We start from the raw sequence: 18404 nt of genomic DNA, 5'->3' as shown, positions 1-18404 counted from the left end.
CTGAATGCAAACTGAATCTACTCTGAAATTTACATATTTATTTCTTAAATATGACTTCTGAACTGAATGTAGTGCTTTAGTTCTAACCGAACATTTTTGGGGTGGGGGAGTATTAACAAAATAATACAGAGTAGCAAATTAACTTTCAAATACCACTTTACAAATAAGGCCTTTCTTTCTATCTACAATCTGATCATCAGAATCACATCAGTTTCACCCAGAAACTACTTTCATGCGGAACTAGTAAGTCAAAAACTGCATCTTCAGAGGATCCCCAAATGATTCAATTGCATACTAAACTTCAAAATGTCTGACATAGGCCTTTTTAATATTCTAGTAACTCAGTCATTGAAAAACTAAAACTTGGTGAGGTGTGCAAGCTAATTAGTACTAAGGAAGTTTTTTACCTTCCACTTGCAGATAGCATTGACCTTTCACCATCTGTCACCATCACACGACCACCTGTATGTACAAAAACAGAGTTAGGTTCTTCAAACACTTGAAATAGGACTAATACTCCCAAAGGTCCTAAATATAGAATGAACTGGCAGAAGGGGAACTCACACTTGTGAGTCACACTAGAATGAGTATAGCACTATTTAGAAAAGTGTCTTTTGTTCTCCCTCACAAGGAAGATAATTAGAGATAACAATGATCTAGCCATTTCCATCCCCTCACCCACAACACCCTCCCTTTAATGAAACACTCTTATTTTTATCAGTGAAACAAATACAGCAATATACTATTACTCTGGTAATGTAGAGTGAGACACTTTGAAGTATAAACGATAAAAAGATTTCTATTAAGACTAGAGCTGCTTTTGAGAATCTGGAAAAGAGGGGCTGCTGACAAGCACACGGTTTCTCTTTAGGGTGATGAAAATGCTCTGAAATAACACAGCAGTGATAGTTGTACATCTTGTGAACATACTAAAACCCAATGAATTGTACACTTTAGCATCAAGAATTTTGTGTTAGGGAAGAAACGAAGGAAGAAAGAAAGGAAAGATGGAAGGAAGGAAGGAGCTGCCCCACCAAATGCTGATGAAGCTGTAGTCTCATACACTACTAGTAGTAATGGAATAATAAAAAAAAAAAAACAGTCCAACAGCTCCTTTTCTTTCTTTTTTTAAAAGATTTTATTTATTTATTTTTAGAGAGATGGAAAGAAAGGGAGAAAGAGAGGGAAACATCAGTGTTGGTTGCCTCTGGCCTGCCCCCAACTGGAGACCTGACCCACAACCCAGGCATGTGCCCTGACTGGGAATTGGAACTGGTGATCCTTTGGTCCACAGGCTGGCACTCAATCCACTGAGTCACACCAGCCAGGGCTGACCAGCAGTTTCTTAAAAAGTTAAATGTATAGCTACCATATGATCTAACCATTCCAACTTTACATATTTACCAAAGAGAATGAAAATATATATTCTTATGAAGACTTGCACTCAAACACGCATGCATAGCACATTCTTTGAAATAGCCAAGTAATGAAAAACCAAATTTTCACAGACAGGTGAATGACTAACCAAATCGTAGTGTACCAATACACTGGAACACTACTCAGCAATTTAAAAGTATGGAATGCTGATACATGAAACAACATGAATTAAGTCTCCAAATAAGAAGTCAAACCAAAAAAAGATACATACTATATGGCTCCATTTACATAAACTAATCTAGAAAATATAAACAATCTAGAGTGACAGCACATCAGTGCTGGCCTAGGGAAGAGAGGTGGAAGGGCTGGAGGGAGGAATCACCCAGGGGTGTGTGGAAACTCTGGGGTAAAAGACGTATTCACTATCCTGATTGCACTGCTGATTTCACAGTGTCAATACTTATCAAACTGTACATTTTAAATTTGTGTGGGTTTATTGGATATCCACCTCAATAAAGCTGTTAAAACTTTTTATAAGCAAAAAAAAATACAATCCCATCATAACCACAACATTTCAATTACATCAAGAGCTGGTATGACAAGAAAGCCAAGTAATACAAACCCACCAATTCAAACCACTCATTACAAAACACCCTGCAGAAACATTCATTAGTTCTCACCAGTGTGGCTCAGTGGGTTGGGCATAATCTCACAAACCAAAAGGTCTTGGGTTTGATTCCACATAAGAGCACATGCCTGGATTACAGGCCCAGTCTCCAGTTGGGGGCACACAACAGGCAACCAACCTCACATTGATGTTTCTTTCCCTGTCTTTCTCCTTCCCTTTCCCTCTCTCTCTGGAAAAAAAAAAAAAAAACTAAACTAAATCTTCATTGATTAATGCCCAGGCCACAACATTTGAAAGCAAGTTTCTAAAATAAAAGATTTCACAAAATACAAATAGCAGACTTAAGTCTAATCTAGAAAACTTTTAAGAAAAAAAGAGACAACAAAAACCTCTGAATTTTAACTTAAACATGACAAAGAAATCTTTCTCCGTCTTCAAAAGGACATACACAGAAAAACAACAGCTACATCACAACGGCGGAAGCCTGGATGCCTTCCAGCTAACATCTAGGACAAGGTGAAATGTTCTATTGGATGTTCTAGCCCCATCAACAGAATTGAGAAATAAAAAGCATTCATTTCACAAAAAAACAAACAAACTGTCTCAGTTCACACCATGTAGAAAGCCCAGAAATAAAGTCAGGGTCAACTAACTTTTAACAAAGATGCCAAAGCAATTCTAGAGGAAAGAATAGTCTTTTCAACAAATTCTGCTGCCGAAACTGGGTGTGAATTTATACCCTTACCAGGTACCAAAATTATCTCAAAACTGAAAGTATATCTAAATGTAAGAACTAAAGCTATAAAACTTTACAGAAGAAAACATAACAAATCTTCAGGACCTTGCAGTTCGGCAACAGTCTCTTAGATAACACAATCAAAAGCAGTGTAATGAAAAGTGAAATGAACTTCACAAAAATTAAAAACTTTTCTTCTTTGAAGAACATTATCAAGCAAGTGAAAAAGCAATTTGTAGAACTAGAGAAAATATTTATAGAAAGAATACATAAAGGACTCTTATAACTCAGTCATAAAAACACAAATGACCCAATTAGAATGTGCAGAAAGGGCTCTGGTTGGTGTGGCTCAGTGGACAAGCGCTGACCTGCGAACCGAAAGCTGCTGGTTCGATTTCCTGTAACAAAATGTGCCTGGGGTGCCTGGGTTGTGGGCCAGGTCCCCACTGGGGCCATGTGAGAGGCAACCAATCAATGTATCTCTCACTCATCAAAGTTTCTCTCCCTGTTTCTCTCACTCCTTCCCCTCCCTCTAAAAATAAATAAAATCTTTAAAAAAAAAAACAAAACCAACAATGGGGAGAGGATCTGATTAGACACTTTTCTGAAGAATATACTCATTGAGTGGCCAGTAAGCACATGAAAATATACTCAACTTTAGTAATCAGGGTTACACAAATCAAAACCACAGTGAAATACTATTTTACACTCACTGGGAAGGCGAAAACCAAAGGGGTGTGGAGAAACTTGACCCCTCAAGCAATGCAAGCCACAACATGAAATGAAACAGTCACTTTGGACTTCCAGCCAAGATGGAGGCATAGGTGGAAAAACTGTGCCTCCTCGCAAAACCAAGTAAAAGACAACAAAGTTTTAGTAATAAAAATGCAACCAAAAAAGAAAAAATTGAACTGTACGAAAGCCTCACAACAACAAACCATTCATCCAGACTGGTAAGGGGCAGAGTCAGTGGCTGGCGGAGCTGGGAATGGCAGGAAAATCTGGCTGGATCCACTCAGGCTCCCAAGTGGTGGTTGGCAGATCCCAGGAGTGGGGTAGCAATGGGCAGACGCAGTAGGGGCGCAAGGGGGCTGGCTGACGAAGGTCACACATTCACACTCAGACAAACTAAGCAATGGCGGAAGCAGTGAGACAGACGGGGCAGGCTAGGGCCCCAGCGACAGAAATTGAAGCCTAAAAGCACCAATTTAAAACACTTTTGGGGTCAAGGTGCCAGGAGAACCTCCCAGGCTCACAAAGCCTTTGTTGGAGAGACCCACAGGGTCCTGGAGGGTACACAGGCCCACACACTCGGGAACTGGCACCTGGAGAGACCTGTACACTTCCGGGCAGCAGTAGAAGGGAACGAAATCTGCCAGAGAGTGGAACAAACTCCATTGCCCCCCTCTGACCCCACCATGAAGTACAGCATCACAACCCAGCAACTGGGTCACCCCTTGCTGGTGAACTAAGTAAGGCTCTGCCCCTCATACATAACAAGCACGAATAGACCAAAACATTAAGGCTCAGGAACACCTCAAAACCCCAGAGCTGTTACTTCTAAGTGACCAAGAGATAGCCAACCTTTCAGATGCACAGTTCCAAACACTGGTGAACAGGATGCTCACAGAATTGGTTGCTTTTAGCCACAAATTAGAGGAACAAATAAAGGATAAACGAATTGAAATGAAGAAAAATGCACAGGAAACCAATAGTGAGGGAAAGGAAACTGGGACTTCAATAAATGGAGTGGACCAGAAGGAAGTACGAAACATCCAACCAGAAAGGAATGAAGAAACAAGAATTCAAAAAATGAGGAGAGGCTTAGGAACCTCCAGGACATCTTTAAATGTTCCAACATCCGAATTATACGAGTACCAGAAGGGGAAGAAGAACAGCCAAAAGTGGAAAACTTATTTGAACAAATAATAAAGGAGAACTTCCCCAGTCTGGCAAAGGAAACAGACTTTCAGGAAGTCCAGGAAGCTCAGAGACACCCAAAGAAGTTGGACCCAAGAACAAACACACCAAGGCACATCATAATTACATTAGCCAAGATTCAAATGAAGGAGAGAATCCTAGAAGCAGCAAGAGATAAGGGGACAGTCACCTACAAAAGGAGTGCCCATCAGATTCTCAGCTGATTTCTCAACAGAGACCTTACAGGCAAGAAGGAGCTGGAAAGAAGTATTCTAAGTCATGAAATCCAAAGACCTACATCCAAGACTGCTCTATCCAGCAAAGCTTTCATTTAGAATGGAAGGACAGATAAAGTGCTTCTCAGATAAGATCAAATTCAAGGAGTTCATCATCACCAAGCCCTTATTATATGAAGTGTTAAAGGCACTTATCTAAGAAAAACAAGATAAAAAATATGATCAGTGAAAGGTCAGCAGACTGCCAATTATTAACAGCCACACCTAAAACAAAAGCAAACTAAGAGGACAGCTAGATCGGGAGCAGAACCATAGAAATGGAGATCACATAAAGGGTTAGCAACAGGGGTTTGGGAAGAGGACAAGTGGGGAGAAGGTAGAGAGCATAAGTAGCGTAGACAGTACATAGAAAATAGAAAGTGGTTGGGTTGCAGGCCAGTTCCCTGCAGGCCAACTCCCAGCAGGGGACACACCAAAGGCAACCAAACATTGATGTTTCTCTCCCCCTCTCTCCTTTCCCCTCTAAAGATGAATAAATAAATAAAATCTTAAAAAAAAAAAAGAAAATGAAAGTGGGGAGGGCAAGAATAGTATCGGAAAATACAGAATCTAAAGAACTTGTGACACGTGGACACAAACTAAATGAGGTGAATGGTGGGGGAGGGGTGTGCAGGGTGGAAGGGAATTTAGGGGGGGAAATAGGACAAATGTAATGGCATAATCAATAAAACATATTTTTAAAAAAACAGTCACTTTGGGAAAGTTTGGCAGTTTCTCAGGTAAATGAAAAATTGCACAATGATCCAGCATTTCCACCCCTAGGTATACATATATCCAAGTGAAATTCAAGTACATACAGATAAAAACTTGTTTAATTATGGTCAAAGTTTTAGTGTTAATAACAGCCAAGTGGAAACTATCTAAATGTCTATCAACTCAGAAATGGGTAAATGCGTGGTATATTCACGCAATGGAATACTTAATATTCAGTAAGAAAAAAGGAAAAAAATAATGATATGCCCAACAACCTAGATCAGGGGTGTCCAAATTTTGACATCTCTGGGCCACGATGGAAGTAGAGCTGTCTTAGGCCACACATGAAATACACAGAGACTAACAAAAACATAAAAACCTCTTCACATTTAAAGTAAATTTACGACTTTGTGCTATGCCACATTCATAGCCTTCCTGGGCCAAGGATGGTTCAAATGAATTATGCTCAGTGGAAAAAGGTAATTTCAAGGCCCTGGCCACTAGCTCAGTTGGTTGGAGCACTGTCCTGAAGTAAAATGCTGTAAAGATACATCTGTGTAGTTCAATTATATAAACTTCATGAAGTAACACATGGAGATGATGGAAATATTCTCAAATTAGACTGTGGCAATGGTTATAAAACTCTGTTTTTTAATTTTTTAATTGTACATCTTCCAAAAATCACTGAATGATATACTTAAAATTGGTGAATTTTACGGCATGTCAATTATACCTCAATAAAGCTTCTAAAAATTAATCTTTTCATCCTGATGAGAACAAAATAAAGGTTACTTGACAGAAAATAAAATAGGTTTAGGTGGGTACACTTTATCCTCACATTGGTTAAGAGGCTGCCAATGACAACGGTTATTTATTTTCAAAAGTCTCAAATAAACCTTGCTCCAAGGAGTCCCAGTCTTCTATCACTCTTCCCAACAAATGGAATGGCTTGGCTTCCCAAAAGAAAATCCTACTCAACTCCTCCTCATTTCTTTAAGGGCTCATCTTAATGCTCTCCTCTTCACAAAAGCCTTCCTGGGCTATGAAAGAACCCTTCCTCCGACAAACTTCCACAGTACCTGCTCTAACCATTCCTGCGGCACACTCTTGCTCCGGTGACTTTATGGATTTTGTCATCTTTCCCATTAGACTACCAGCACTCAAAAGCTTTAATGCTTACACAGGGTCGTGTATCCCCTCCCCACACGATCTTATGCTTAATCATTCCATGCTTATTCGATAAATATTAAATAAACTAAGTCGTACTCATCTTGCACCCATAAATTTTTGAATACACATAACAAACAAAGTAGCAGAGCTGAAAACAAGTCTACTTTTTCAGCTCAAACACTTTTCGTTGGTTTATATAAATATCACAACTCCCCACTCCAAAATATCTCCCATCATATTCTCAAAGGAAGTAAGAAAAATCATTACGATGTATTACACTTGGCACAACAGATTTAGGAACACAACCAGCTATCATGCAGGCAAAGCAATTACTTACCTAGGTGCTTCTTTGGCTCCAGGAAAGGTCTGCATTAAAAGAAAACCAAAAAACTGTAAGAATACAGAAACCAAAATTACTGTAGAGCATACATTTAAATGACTTCTACCGTAAGCATGAATGTTTTAAATATAATAAAATAAGCTGAATTATTCAATTTTATATAAATACACTATTGGTGGGCAAGGGACACAAATACTTTACCTCTTAATGATGAATGAAATCCCCGCTTTGTTCTCCAAAATCCACTTCAGAGTGGCAAGGTCGTAGTTCTCAGGGTGTTTAAAGGCGACTCCCTCCGGAAGGCCCTGCACCACCACAGCCGACTGATCTCGCAGCATCTTCTCATACGGAACAGGCACCACTGTTGATTTTCCTAACGCTTTCCCTGGGGTAAGAGACAGTGGTGAGGTAACGTGGAAAGAAGATAAACATCATTAAACGTTAAGATGAAAAACTAGACCATCAGTTTATCGTGGGTCAATAAATGGTATTCATGCTATCTTGTGGCATCTAATTTCAAAACTACTTTGAAATATCATAGGCCTTAGTCCCATGTTAGCAAAAGTTCTCAACCAGAAACAAATCCAAAGGGCCAAAAAGCAAATACATGAGACACTCACATAAAATCTACACAGATAGGAACAATGGTCGATTGCTTGCACTATTCTCTTTCTTCGCCAAGGTCCCACTCTGGTATAACACAATCTGTCCATTTACAATTCAGCCTGAGAACATGGAAACCTGACAAATCCAACTGCCACCCCAAGAGGCAATTTTTGATTAATATTCTCACTGAAAACTTACTAGATGAACAAAACCTACCTTTACAAGTGACTGGATTCTGTCAGGCTGTCGGTACGTATGACGCATTGAGCCCACCGATACTGGAACTCCATCCCCCAGAATTCAATTTTATGTACGACCTCACACCATAACCTATATCGGCCCCCTCTGACCACTTTTCTTCCTTAAAAGAGCTTTGTTTGCCACATAATTGGACTAACAAAAGGTGGTTTTTTCCTGGGAAACTGGCATACATACGAAAAATAGACAATTCCTTCTGGATGATTGTGATGTGCTGGTGAGGGTTCTCTGGTGCAGGATACTCATGGCAAACGGCTATGCATGTGTGAGGGACACTGGTATTCGGGAGATCTATGCACCTGCCCTTGATTTTGCTGTGACTCTAAACCTGCTCTAAGAAAAAAAAACCAAACTCTAATGCTGTATTTGTTTCTCGGTTCCTTCAAACTGCAAATAGAAAACAAGGCTGTTCCTAATGTTAACATCCAACATTGACAGATAAATTCAATTTGTGAAAGTGTGTTGTATGATGTTAAACCCACCTTTTAGAAAACTCAGTCATATAATCTATCTTTTAAAAAATTCAAATGTATAATCTTACCATAGCAAAAGCAGAAATAGTCCTCAACAGTTTTTCTGAGTGTTTCAATCTCTACAGCATCTACACTCATCCGATTTGCCTGGGTTGTAGATTTCATTTTATGCATCTCTGCAGCCTTTTCCTCTTCTTCAACACCTGTAAAATAATTAATGATATACAAAGGCCTGTATTCATTTCTTATTATCTAGCTTTCAGTATAATTATTTTTTTCCAATATTCTAGCATTTATGATGTACTACATAAAAGAGAAAGGAAACGGAAGAGCAGGAACTTTAAAAATAAAAGCAGCATAGCTGGTGTAGCTCAGTGGATTGAGCATGGCCTGCAAACCAAATGGTCGCTGGTTCAATTCCCAGTCAGGGCACATGGCTGGGTTGCAGGCCAAAGCCCCATCAGAAGGCTGGTGAGAGGCAACCACACATTGATATTTCTCTCTCTCACTTTCTCATTCCTTTCCCCTCTCTCTCAATAAAAAATAAAAATAAGATAAATAAAAATATTTTTAACTAAGTAGATATAAAAGCAAAGCCCTGAGCAGGTGGCTCAGCTTTCTAGAATGTAGTCCAGTATACCAAAAGACTGTGGGTTCTATCCCCAGTTGGGAAATATACAGGAAGTTAACTGATCCATGTTTCTCTTTCTCTCTCTCCCTCCCCCCACCAACTCCTTTCTTCTCTCTCTAAAATTAGTAATTCTATCTTCAATGACGATAAAATAAAAAAATAAAAAGCCCTGGATCACGATCAGCGGATTGAGGGCCAGCCTGTAAACCAATGCTGCAGGTTCAATTCCCTGGGAGGGCACGTGCCTGGGTTGTGGACCAGGTCCCCAGTTGGGGGCATTCGAGAGGCAACCAATCAATGTATCTCTCACACAATGATGTTTCTCTGCCTCTATTCCTCCCTCCTTTCCCCTCTGAAAGTAAATAAATAAAATCTTGTAAACATTTAAAAAAAATAAAAGCTAAAAGACATGTTACTTAAAAAATAAGAAATGATGATCATCTCTGACATAAGTGTAGCTATAACTAAAAATCCTATAAATCAGTTACATGTTTTTTTTTTTAATTGATGAGAGAGACATTAGTTATTTCACTTATTCATGCATTCATCGGTGGCTTCTTAAATATACCGTGATGGTAGATCGAATCCACAACGTTGATGCATGGGACTCATATTGTAGCCAACTGAACAACCTGGACAGGGAAGCTACTAATTTTGCCTTAAGACTAATTTACCAGCTACAAACTTAAATAAGGGAATATTATCAACACAAAACATGTTCTAGCCTTGCAGAGTTCAAACACAACAGCCACTAGACAACTGTGGCTACTGAGCACTTCAAACGTTGACAGTCCAAATCAAGACGTGTTTTGTGTTCACCAAGTTGGATTTTTCAGACTTAGTACAAAAATAATATGCAAAATATGCCATTAATAATTTTATATTGATTACTTGTTGAATGATAATATTTTAGATGTACTGGGTTTGAATATAATCACTAAAATGGATTTGACATCTTTCTTCTTTCTTTTTACCAACATCATAACAAGGAAATTCTAAATTTCACGAGTGATTCACATTATATTATTTCTAGTGCTTTTCTAGAGCACAGAAAAGAGCTCTGATTTCTCCCCCATATTTTCTAAAACTGACCACAAATCTATTGATTAGGCTTCAGAAGACCTCTACTAATCCATATCTGCAAAATAATTTATAATATTATTAGGGAACCAAGAATTCTCTCCAAAAATTATTCACCATGGAATCAAATTAGTGTTAACAAAAAGAAAGTGTGGCCCTAGCTGGAGCAGCTGAGTGGATTGAGTGCGGGCCTGTGAACTAAGGGATCGCAGTTCAATTCCCAGTCAGGGTGGGCACTTTAAAGCAAGGTACATACAAGAACCTGATATTGTGTGTGTACAATGATATTTCTCTCCCTCTCTCCTTCTATTCCCCTCAAAAGAGAAACAAATAAAATCTTTTTCAAAAAAATTAAAGAAAAAGAAGTGTGAATACTGATAGGTAAGGACTACAATTTGCAATGGAGGACAATTTCGCTAAAGCTTAGTTCCAACCACTGGAGAAACACACAAGCAAGACAGTACCTGGAACAGGAACACAAATACGGCTGCCAGTGGGATGACAGTGTTCATGGGACAGATAGCACAAGACAGCATCAAAGCAACATTAGTATAAACAAATACACAAACATAATCAAATTCTTAAAAATTCATAAAGTGACAAGAAATATAAAAAATTAAACACAGATTACTACCATAAACTTTAACAGCTCACAGCTGGGTGGGGAGGAAGAAACAGAGAAGAAGAGAAGATGTTTTTCAAAGAGGAGTAAAAATATAATGGTGAATTGGAATTCACAAATTAACAAACAGATTTTGAGACTTCTGGCCAAGATGGAGGCGTAGATGGAAATAATATACATCCTGGCACAAAAAAATTCAAGGCCAACAAAACTTTAGACAAAAATACACAACCAGAACAGACAGAAAATTGAACTGTATCGAAGCTGGACAAGAAAGAACCATTCATCTAGACTGGTAAGAGGAGGAGTCAGCAGGCAGGAAGAGGCGGTAGGTAACACGACTGGGTGCAGGGAGGAAATGAGCAAACCAAGTGAGGTGTGCAGGGCAGTTGGCTGACACACGTTTGCGTGCAAATAAACCAGGCAAAATAAAAGGACAGTCAGACACACTAAGCAACAAAGGTCGCCGGGAATGGGAAATAAAACCTAAAAGTACCAACTGGAAAAACTTTCAGGGACTGAAGTGTGGGAAGAGGCTCCCAGCCTCACAGGAGAGTTCCTTGGAAACACCCATAGGGTCCTAGAACATACACAACCCCACGAACCCAGGAGCCTGCACAAGAAGGGCCCAATTTGCTTGTGGGAAGCAGGAGAGGGGACTTACACCCAAGAGAGAGCGAACCAAGCGGCATTATTCCCTCTCCAAACCCACCCACACAAACAGAATCACAACCTAGAAACTGCGTTGCCTCACCCTGGTGAACACCTAAGGCTCCACCCCTCACACAAAACAGGTGCGAACAAACCAAAACCTCATGGCTCAAACATAACAGATGTAAGCCCCAGAGCCAGTACTTCTAAGCAACCGAGAGATAGCCAACCTATCAAATGAACAGGTCAAAACACTGATGATCAGAATGCTCACAGAACTGGTTGACTTTGGTCGCAAATTGTATGAAAAAATGAAGGCTAGACTAAGTGAAATGAAGCAAAATGCACAGGGAATCAACACTGATGGAAAGAAAATTGGGAATCAAATCAATTGAGTGGACCAGAAGAAAGAAAGAAACAACAAAAAAAGAAAAGAATGAAGAAACAAGAATTCAAAAAAATGAGGAGAGGCTTAAAAACCTCCAGGACATCTTTAAAGGTTCCAACATCGGGCTCTGGCTGGTGTAGCTCAGTGGATAGAGCGCAGGCCTGTGAGCCAAACAATCATGGTTCGATTCCCAGTTAGGGCACATACCTGGGTTGCAGGACAGGAGGGGATGCACAAGATATTGTGCAACCACTGATATTTCTCTCCCTCTCTCCTTCCCTGACCCTCTAAACAGAAATAAATAAAATCTTAAAAAAAAAAAAGTTCCAACATCCAAATTACAGACGTACGAGAAGGAGAAAAGGAAGAGCAACAAATGGAAAATTTATTTGAACAAATAATAAAGGAGAACTTCCCCATTGCAAAGGAAATAGACTTCCAGAAAGTACAAGAAGCTGAGAGTCCCAAAGAACTTAGACCCAAGAACAAACACACCAAGGACCATCATAATTACATTAGCCAAGATTCAAATGAAGGAGAGAATCCTAGAAGCAGCAAGAGATCAGGGGACAGTCACCTACAAAGGAGTCCCCAACAGACTGTCAGTGAATTTCTCAAAAGAGACCTTACAGGCAAGAAGGGGCTGGAAAGAAGTATTCCAAGTCATAAAATCAAAAGACCTACAACCAAGATTGCTCTATCCAGCAAAGTTTTCATTTAGAATGGAAGGGCAGATAAAGTGCTTCTCAGATAAGGACAAATTAAAAAAGTTCATCATCACCAAGCCCTTATTATATGAAGTGTTAAAGGGACTTATCTAAGAAAAAGAAGATAAAAAATATGAACAGTGAAAGGACAGCAGACTCACAGTTATTAACAACCACACCTAAAACAAAACCAAACTAAGAGGACAGCTAGATCAGAAGCGGAACCATAGAAATGGAGATCATGTGGAAGGTTAGCAACAGGGGAGTGGGAGGAGAAGGGGGGATAAGGTGCAGAAAGTAAGTAGCATAGATGGTAGGTAGAAAATACACAGGGGGGAGAGCAGGAATACTATGGGAAATACGAATCTGAAGAACTTCTGACACATGGACATGAATGAAAGGGGGGAATGGTGGGGAGGGGTGTGCAGGGTGGAGGGGAGAGAAGGGGAGGAAATGGAACAACTGTAATGGCATAATCAATAAAATATATATTTTTTAAAAACCTACTTTTACTTACCCATTATCTGCTTGATTTATCATAAATAGGATCTAACTTGATAATGGAAATTTAAATTTGAATCTTAATGTCACGTATATTATATACCTATAGACATACTCATCTTTATTGTTCTCTTTCTGTGTTTAAAAAAATTCTGCATCACAGTTAATATAAAAGTTATGGCCCTGGCTCGTGTGGCTCAGTGGATTGAGTGCAGGCCTATAAACCAAAGGGTCGCTAGTTCGATTCCCAGTCAGGGGACATGCCTGGGTTGCAGACCAGGTCCCCGGCATGGGGCATGGAAGAGGCAAGCACACATTGATGTTTCTCTCCCTCTCTTTCTCCTTCCCTTCCCCTCTCTCTAAAAATAAATCAATCTTCAAAAAAATAAAAACCCAATAAAAGCTATGAACAATAGGTTAAACACAGACACAAAATTGTCATACTGTGAAAGGGAATAGGTATTAATACCCTACAGTGACTTTCTCTACTGCACTGGGTTCCAGTGCCAAGTGACCTCACCAAATGCAGGAAGTCCCCGCTGGCAGAACTCAATGAAATCTCTGTCAACTCTATTCCACTGAAGGAGTCGGAAAGACCTGTTTTAACACTGTATCATGCTCACACACAAAAAATGAAGGCACACATAGACTTGTTTACAACACATTATTTATCAAGAAAAGAATGGCTTATCTGAATAAGAACTTTCAGTCAATTCAAAATTTATGTTCTCTTTCATGTGTTTCAAAAATTCAGAGTAAAGCCAAGCAAGGAACAGGGTATAATAAACATTTATAATATCTTAAACTCCCAGTATTTATACTTGTATGTTAACAAGTCAGTGATTCATTCTGAGCATTTTTTCAAAGATTTTACTTATTTATCTTTAGAGGACAAGGAAATAAGAGAGGGAGAGAAATATAAATGTAAGGTTGCCTCTCCTGTGTCCCCTGCTGGGAACTGGCCTGCAACCCAGGCATGTGCCCTGACTGGGAATCAAACCAGACTCCTTTGTTTCACAGGCCAGTGCTTGATCCACTGAGCCACACCAGCTAGGGCTTTTTTGAGGAAAATTTTTTAGATTTTATTTATTTTCAGAGAGAGAAAGGAAGGGATAAAGCAAGGGAGAGAAACATGGATGTGGGAGAGAATACAGTTAGTTACCTTTTCCGAGCCCCCAACAGGGCACCAGGCCCGTAACCAGGCATGTACCCTGACCAAGAACGGAACCAGCACCACTTCGGTTCATAGGCCAGCACTCAATCCACTGAGCAACACTGGCTGGGACTCATTTTGAGCATTTTGCAATGTCACCATGGACATTTCAGAAAGTACTTTTTTTACTATAAATCTCATTCTCCTTTACAATATAACATGATGTGTTAATGCATAAATATTTAGGTTTAATATTTATGAAATACAAAAACTAAAAATACAATACTTACAGTATTTCACAAAATCTTTCTGAAAATCCTTTCTGGTGTTGACAAAAGCACGTCCTCTCTCAGTTCCAACAACAAACACGTCTGTTTCATACACTGCAATGCAGGCCACTTCTGCCTTGGACTTGGCCAGTTCTTTACACTGAAATAGAAACAAGGAAGTATTACATGCACATACAATTTAAAAGTACTGTTTCTGATGGATGAATAAAAAAAAAATCCTATCCTTTAAACTCTCTTAATACATAGCCTGGAAACAAATAAAATTTCTACTTTTTGGACTTGTTATGTACAAAAACAAAGAGTCCCCACTTCTCAAGGGGGCTTTCTTTATTAATAGTTTTTTTTTAAGATTTTATTTATTTATTTTTAGACAGGGGAAGGGAGGGAGAAAGAGAGAGAGAAACATCAGTGTGTGGTTACCTCTAATGTACCCACCCCCAACCGGGGACCTGGCCCACAAGTCAGGCATGTGTCCTAACGGGGAATCCAACCGGCACCTCTGGGTCACAGGAGGCATTCAATCCACTGAGCCACACCAACCAGGGCTCTTTTTGTATAGTTTTTACCGCTGATTTTAAACAGAAGTACAGAATTTATAAGAAAAAAGGCAGCAATCCCTGCAAACAGATCCCATTCGATCTGTTAAAGGTCAAATTCATAAGACACCGACTCAGGTACACACACAGGCTTACTGGGGAGTACTCTGGGTACCAAACCTGAGGAGTACAAAGGGTGCAGGCGCCACAGGGAGTGGAACGTGACACACCTGCGTCAGGAGAGCTCTGGAACTGAAATGGCCCTCCCCAAAGAGGCAGACAGATCTTGGGCAAGGGATCCTCTAACACACACAGTAGCTGGGGAGATGAGTGCCACCAGTCCTAGAGAGAGGTCTGGAAGTCACAGCACAACATCCATTATGCGTGGCCTGCGGGCCACATAGGGCCCAGGATGGCATTGAATGCGACCCAACACAAAAGTTGTACATTTACTTAAAGCCTTTGTTTTGCTCATCAGTTTTCATTACTGTGTTTAGTGTATTTAGTGTGTGGCCCAAGACAACTCTTCTTCCAGTGTGGCCTAGAGATGCCCAAAGGTTGGACACCCCTGCATTACATAATTCCACCTCCAGAAGTATTTCCATAGCTATACACAACTGCAATCACATTTAGGTGAGTATACTTTTACTAAGAATGGTTTTTACTAAGTATATTTCCCTGAGATTAAATATTCTTTAAAATCTTAATAAGAGTATACAATATAACATTCCATTTTATGGATATACAATAATTCATTTCATGCTACTTATTGAAAATGTTGGCGATCCTAATTACCACTCCTAAAAGCAACACTGAAATAATAATCTGGGAACAAAATACTTGTGTGTATCTTGAATGACCTTCTCAGAAGAGACTGAGACATGGAAAACTTCGACTATGAAAGTAAATAACTTTCTCCACTGCCTGGGGTGGCTCAGTGGACTCAGTGCTGGCTTGAGAACCAAAAGGTCGCTGGTTGACTCCCAGTCAGGGCACATGCCTAGGTTGCAGAACAGACCCCTAGTACAGGGTACATAAGAGGCAACCTCTCGATGATGTTGCTCTCCCTTTCTTTCTCCCCCCCTTCCCCTCTATCAAAAAAATAAATAAGTGAAAGGAAGGAAAGAGGGAGGGAAGTAAGACAGGCAGGAAGGCGGAAAGGGAGGGAAAGAAAAGAAAGAAGGAAGGAAAGAAAGAATATACTTTTTTATCTTCATCTGAGGATCTTTATAGATTTTATTAAAAAAATAGGGGAAGGGAAGGAGAGCGGATGGGGGAAAGGGGAGAGAATCGAGGGGGGAGGGGAGAAAAGAGAGGGGGGAAGGGAGGGGAGGGGAGAGACAGACAGACAGACATCAATGTGAGAGAGAAACGTTGATCAGTTGCCTCCTGCATGTGCCCTGACTGGGGATCAAATCCTTTCAGTGTACAGGACAACAGCTCAACTGAGTCACCAACCCGGGCTGAAAATAAATCCTTTTAAGGTTCTCAAAACCTAAGGGGAAAGCAAGGCTCTTCACTTTATACTCCCACTTGTACTTCTACAAGAGCTAATAATTTTCTACCAGGCAAATATTATTGTGCAAATTTCCCAGAAACATTTAAAAGGGTAATTAGTATAGTCAATAACTCACTGATTGGTATTAAAATGAAAGAGTTTTCTACTTTAGGTAGTTTTCTGTCAATTAACATATCCTTTGCTAATTTTACTGTTGTGTTAGTAGTGTTTTCCCACTGATGCATAAAAATCCTCAATGTTGGGCAAAGAAAACTGCTTACAGAATTAAATACACAATTACATAATTTTTCAACTTGTCTCAATATAACTATTTTTTATTTTTCCTCATCTAGAGTTTAACCTGACACATGATAAACACTAAATTTATTTATTTTTTGCCAAACAGCCTGTTTTCATTTCTTGAAAACCAGCTTCCCTCCATTTCTCCTTGATTTGTACAATAATGACCTTCTAATTTCTTAAATGGAAAGTGCTTCCATAATATTACCTTAAAATGTAATCTAGAATAAATAATGCTATACCTGCTGCAATGCAGAAATCTTTTGAACTATAATAAAGCCGAAGTAGAGAACATCAGACCAAGAGGTGAGCCAAAAGTCGTTCCCAGCAGGAAGAATCACGCCATACCAAAATTCTGTTACACTGCATCTGTATGAGATGCACTTTGGCTGCTCACCTGTAATGGCTGTGCGTTCTTGTTGCACTATCCCCCCTCTTAGTTGGACAGCCCGTCACCAAAGGCAGTATTTATGACACAGCAAAGCAAGGTTCACCCACTATCCAAGGATTAGATCAAACAAACCTATAGGCCAAGGGAAGGGCAAAACCAGCCTATACACCTATAATTATACTTCATAACATACAACTAGGAACATGAGGAGAGATCTCTTACTCCTGCTGGTAAGGAGATAATAAAAGCTGAGAACAGCCCTGGCTACTACTATAGCTCAGTGGATTGGGCACGGGCTGTAAACCAAAGGGTCACGGTTTGATTCCCAATCCAGGCATATGCCTGGGTTGCAGGTGAGGTTCCCAGTAGGAGCCATTTGAGAGGCAACAACACACTGGTATTTCTTTCCCTCTCTTTCTCCTTCCCTTCTCCTCTCTCTAAAAATAAAAATGTAAAAAAGAAAGAAAATATTTTTTAAAAAAGCTAGAATACTAAAAGTGAACAACAAAAATGAGAAAACTCTAAAGACATTCTAAGGAATAAAACAGATCCTATGTGACCCACCCGATGTTCATTCTGTGCACACATCAACAGAAAATATTTTGATGCCAACAGAGTAGATCTAATCTCTAAATTAATACTTAACATTACAGCCCAAATTTTGGCAGTTTTTATGTTTACAAGGATGAAATAAGTGACTTTCAGAAAATGATGGTAAATAGCCACTAACCCTTCCAAAATTTTTCTTTCTTTAAGGAGGTAATTTTAAGTGACTAGATAAAAAAAGAATTTCCCTAATGGGAAAAGAAAAAGGAATCTACAAACTATGTCATACTGCGATTTATGGGGTTTAACACAACCTAATACTAGTCAACACTTAACACAGAAAATACACAACTTCCTCCAACTTAGAATATTTCATTTCATTGTGTCGAAAGATACCTAGCCCTGACCAGGTGGCTCAGATGGTTGGAGCGTTGTCCCGTACACCTAAGGGTTGCAGGTTCAATCCCCGGTTAGGGCACATACCTAGGTTGCATCAATCAATCCCTGTTCAGGACACAAGCGATCAATGTTTTTCTTTCAGGTCGATGTCTATTTCTCTCCCCTCAGCTTCCTCTCTCTCTAAAAGTCAATAAATATATATCCTCAGTTGAAG

General features: G+C 39.6%; 1 protein-coding gene across 10 annotated transcripts in view; it reads right to left on the bottom strand.

The window, feature by feature from the left end:
• LOC118984032 (general transcription factor II-I-like) overlaps positions 1-18404 on the bottom strand; it is an 83407-nt gene that overhangs the window by 38355 nt on the left and 26648 nt on the right. For all 10 annotated transcript variants that reach the window (XM_037041753.1, XM_037041752.1, XM_037041746.1 and 7 more), the window contains exons 3-7: positions 14521-14659; positions 8566-8700; positions 7362-7545; positions 7158-7186; positions 408-462 (exon numbers count right to left, since the gene is read on the bottom strand). In XM_037041753.1, coding sequence (XP_036897648.1) covers positions 408-462; positions 7158-7186; positions 7362-7545; positions 8566-8700; positions 14521-14659 — 542 coding nt within the window. The remainder of the gene's footprint in view (positions 1-407; positions 463-7157; positions 7187-7361; positions 7546-8565; positions 8701-14520; positions 14660-18404) is intronic.

This window comes from Sturnira hondurensis, unplaced genomic scaffold (assembly GCF_014824575.4).
Source record: "Sturnira hondurensis isolate 20B ecotype Veracruz unplaced genomic scaffold, ASM1482457v3 Scaffold0003166, whole genome shotgun sequence".
Taxonomy (NCBI): Eukaryota; Metazoa; Chordata; class Mammalia; order Chiroptera; family Phyllostomidae; genus Sturnira; species Sturnira hondurensis.
This window is presented reverse-complemented; position numbering and strand designations above follow the sequence as displayed.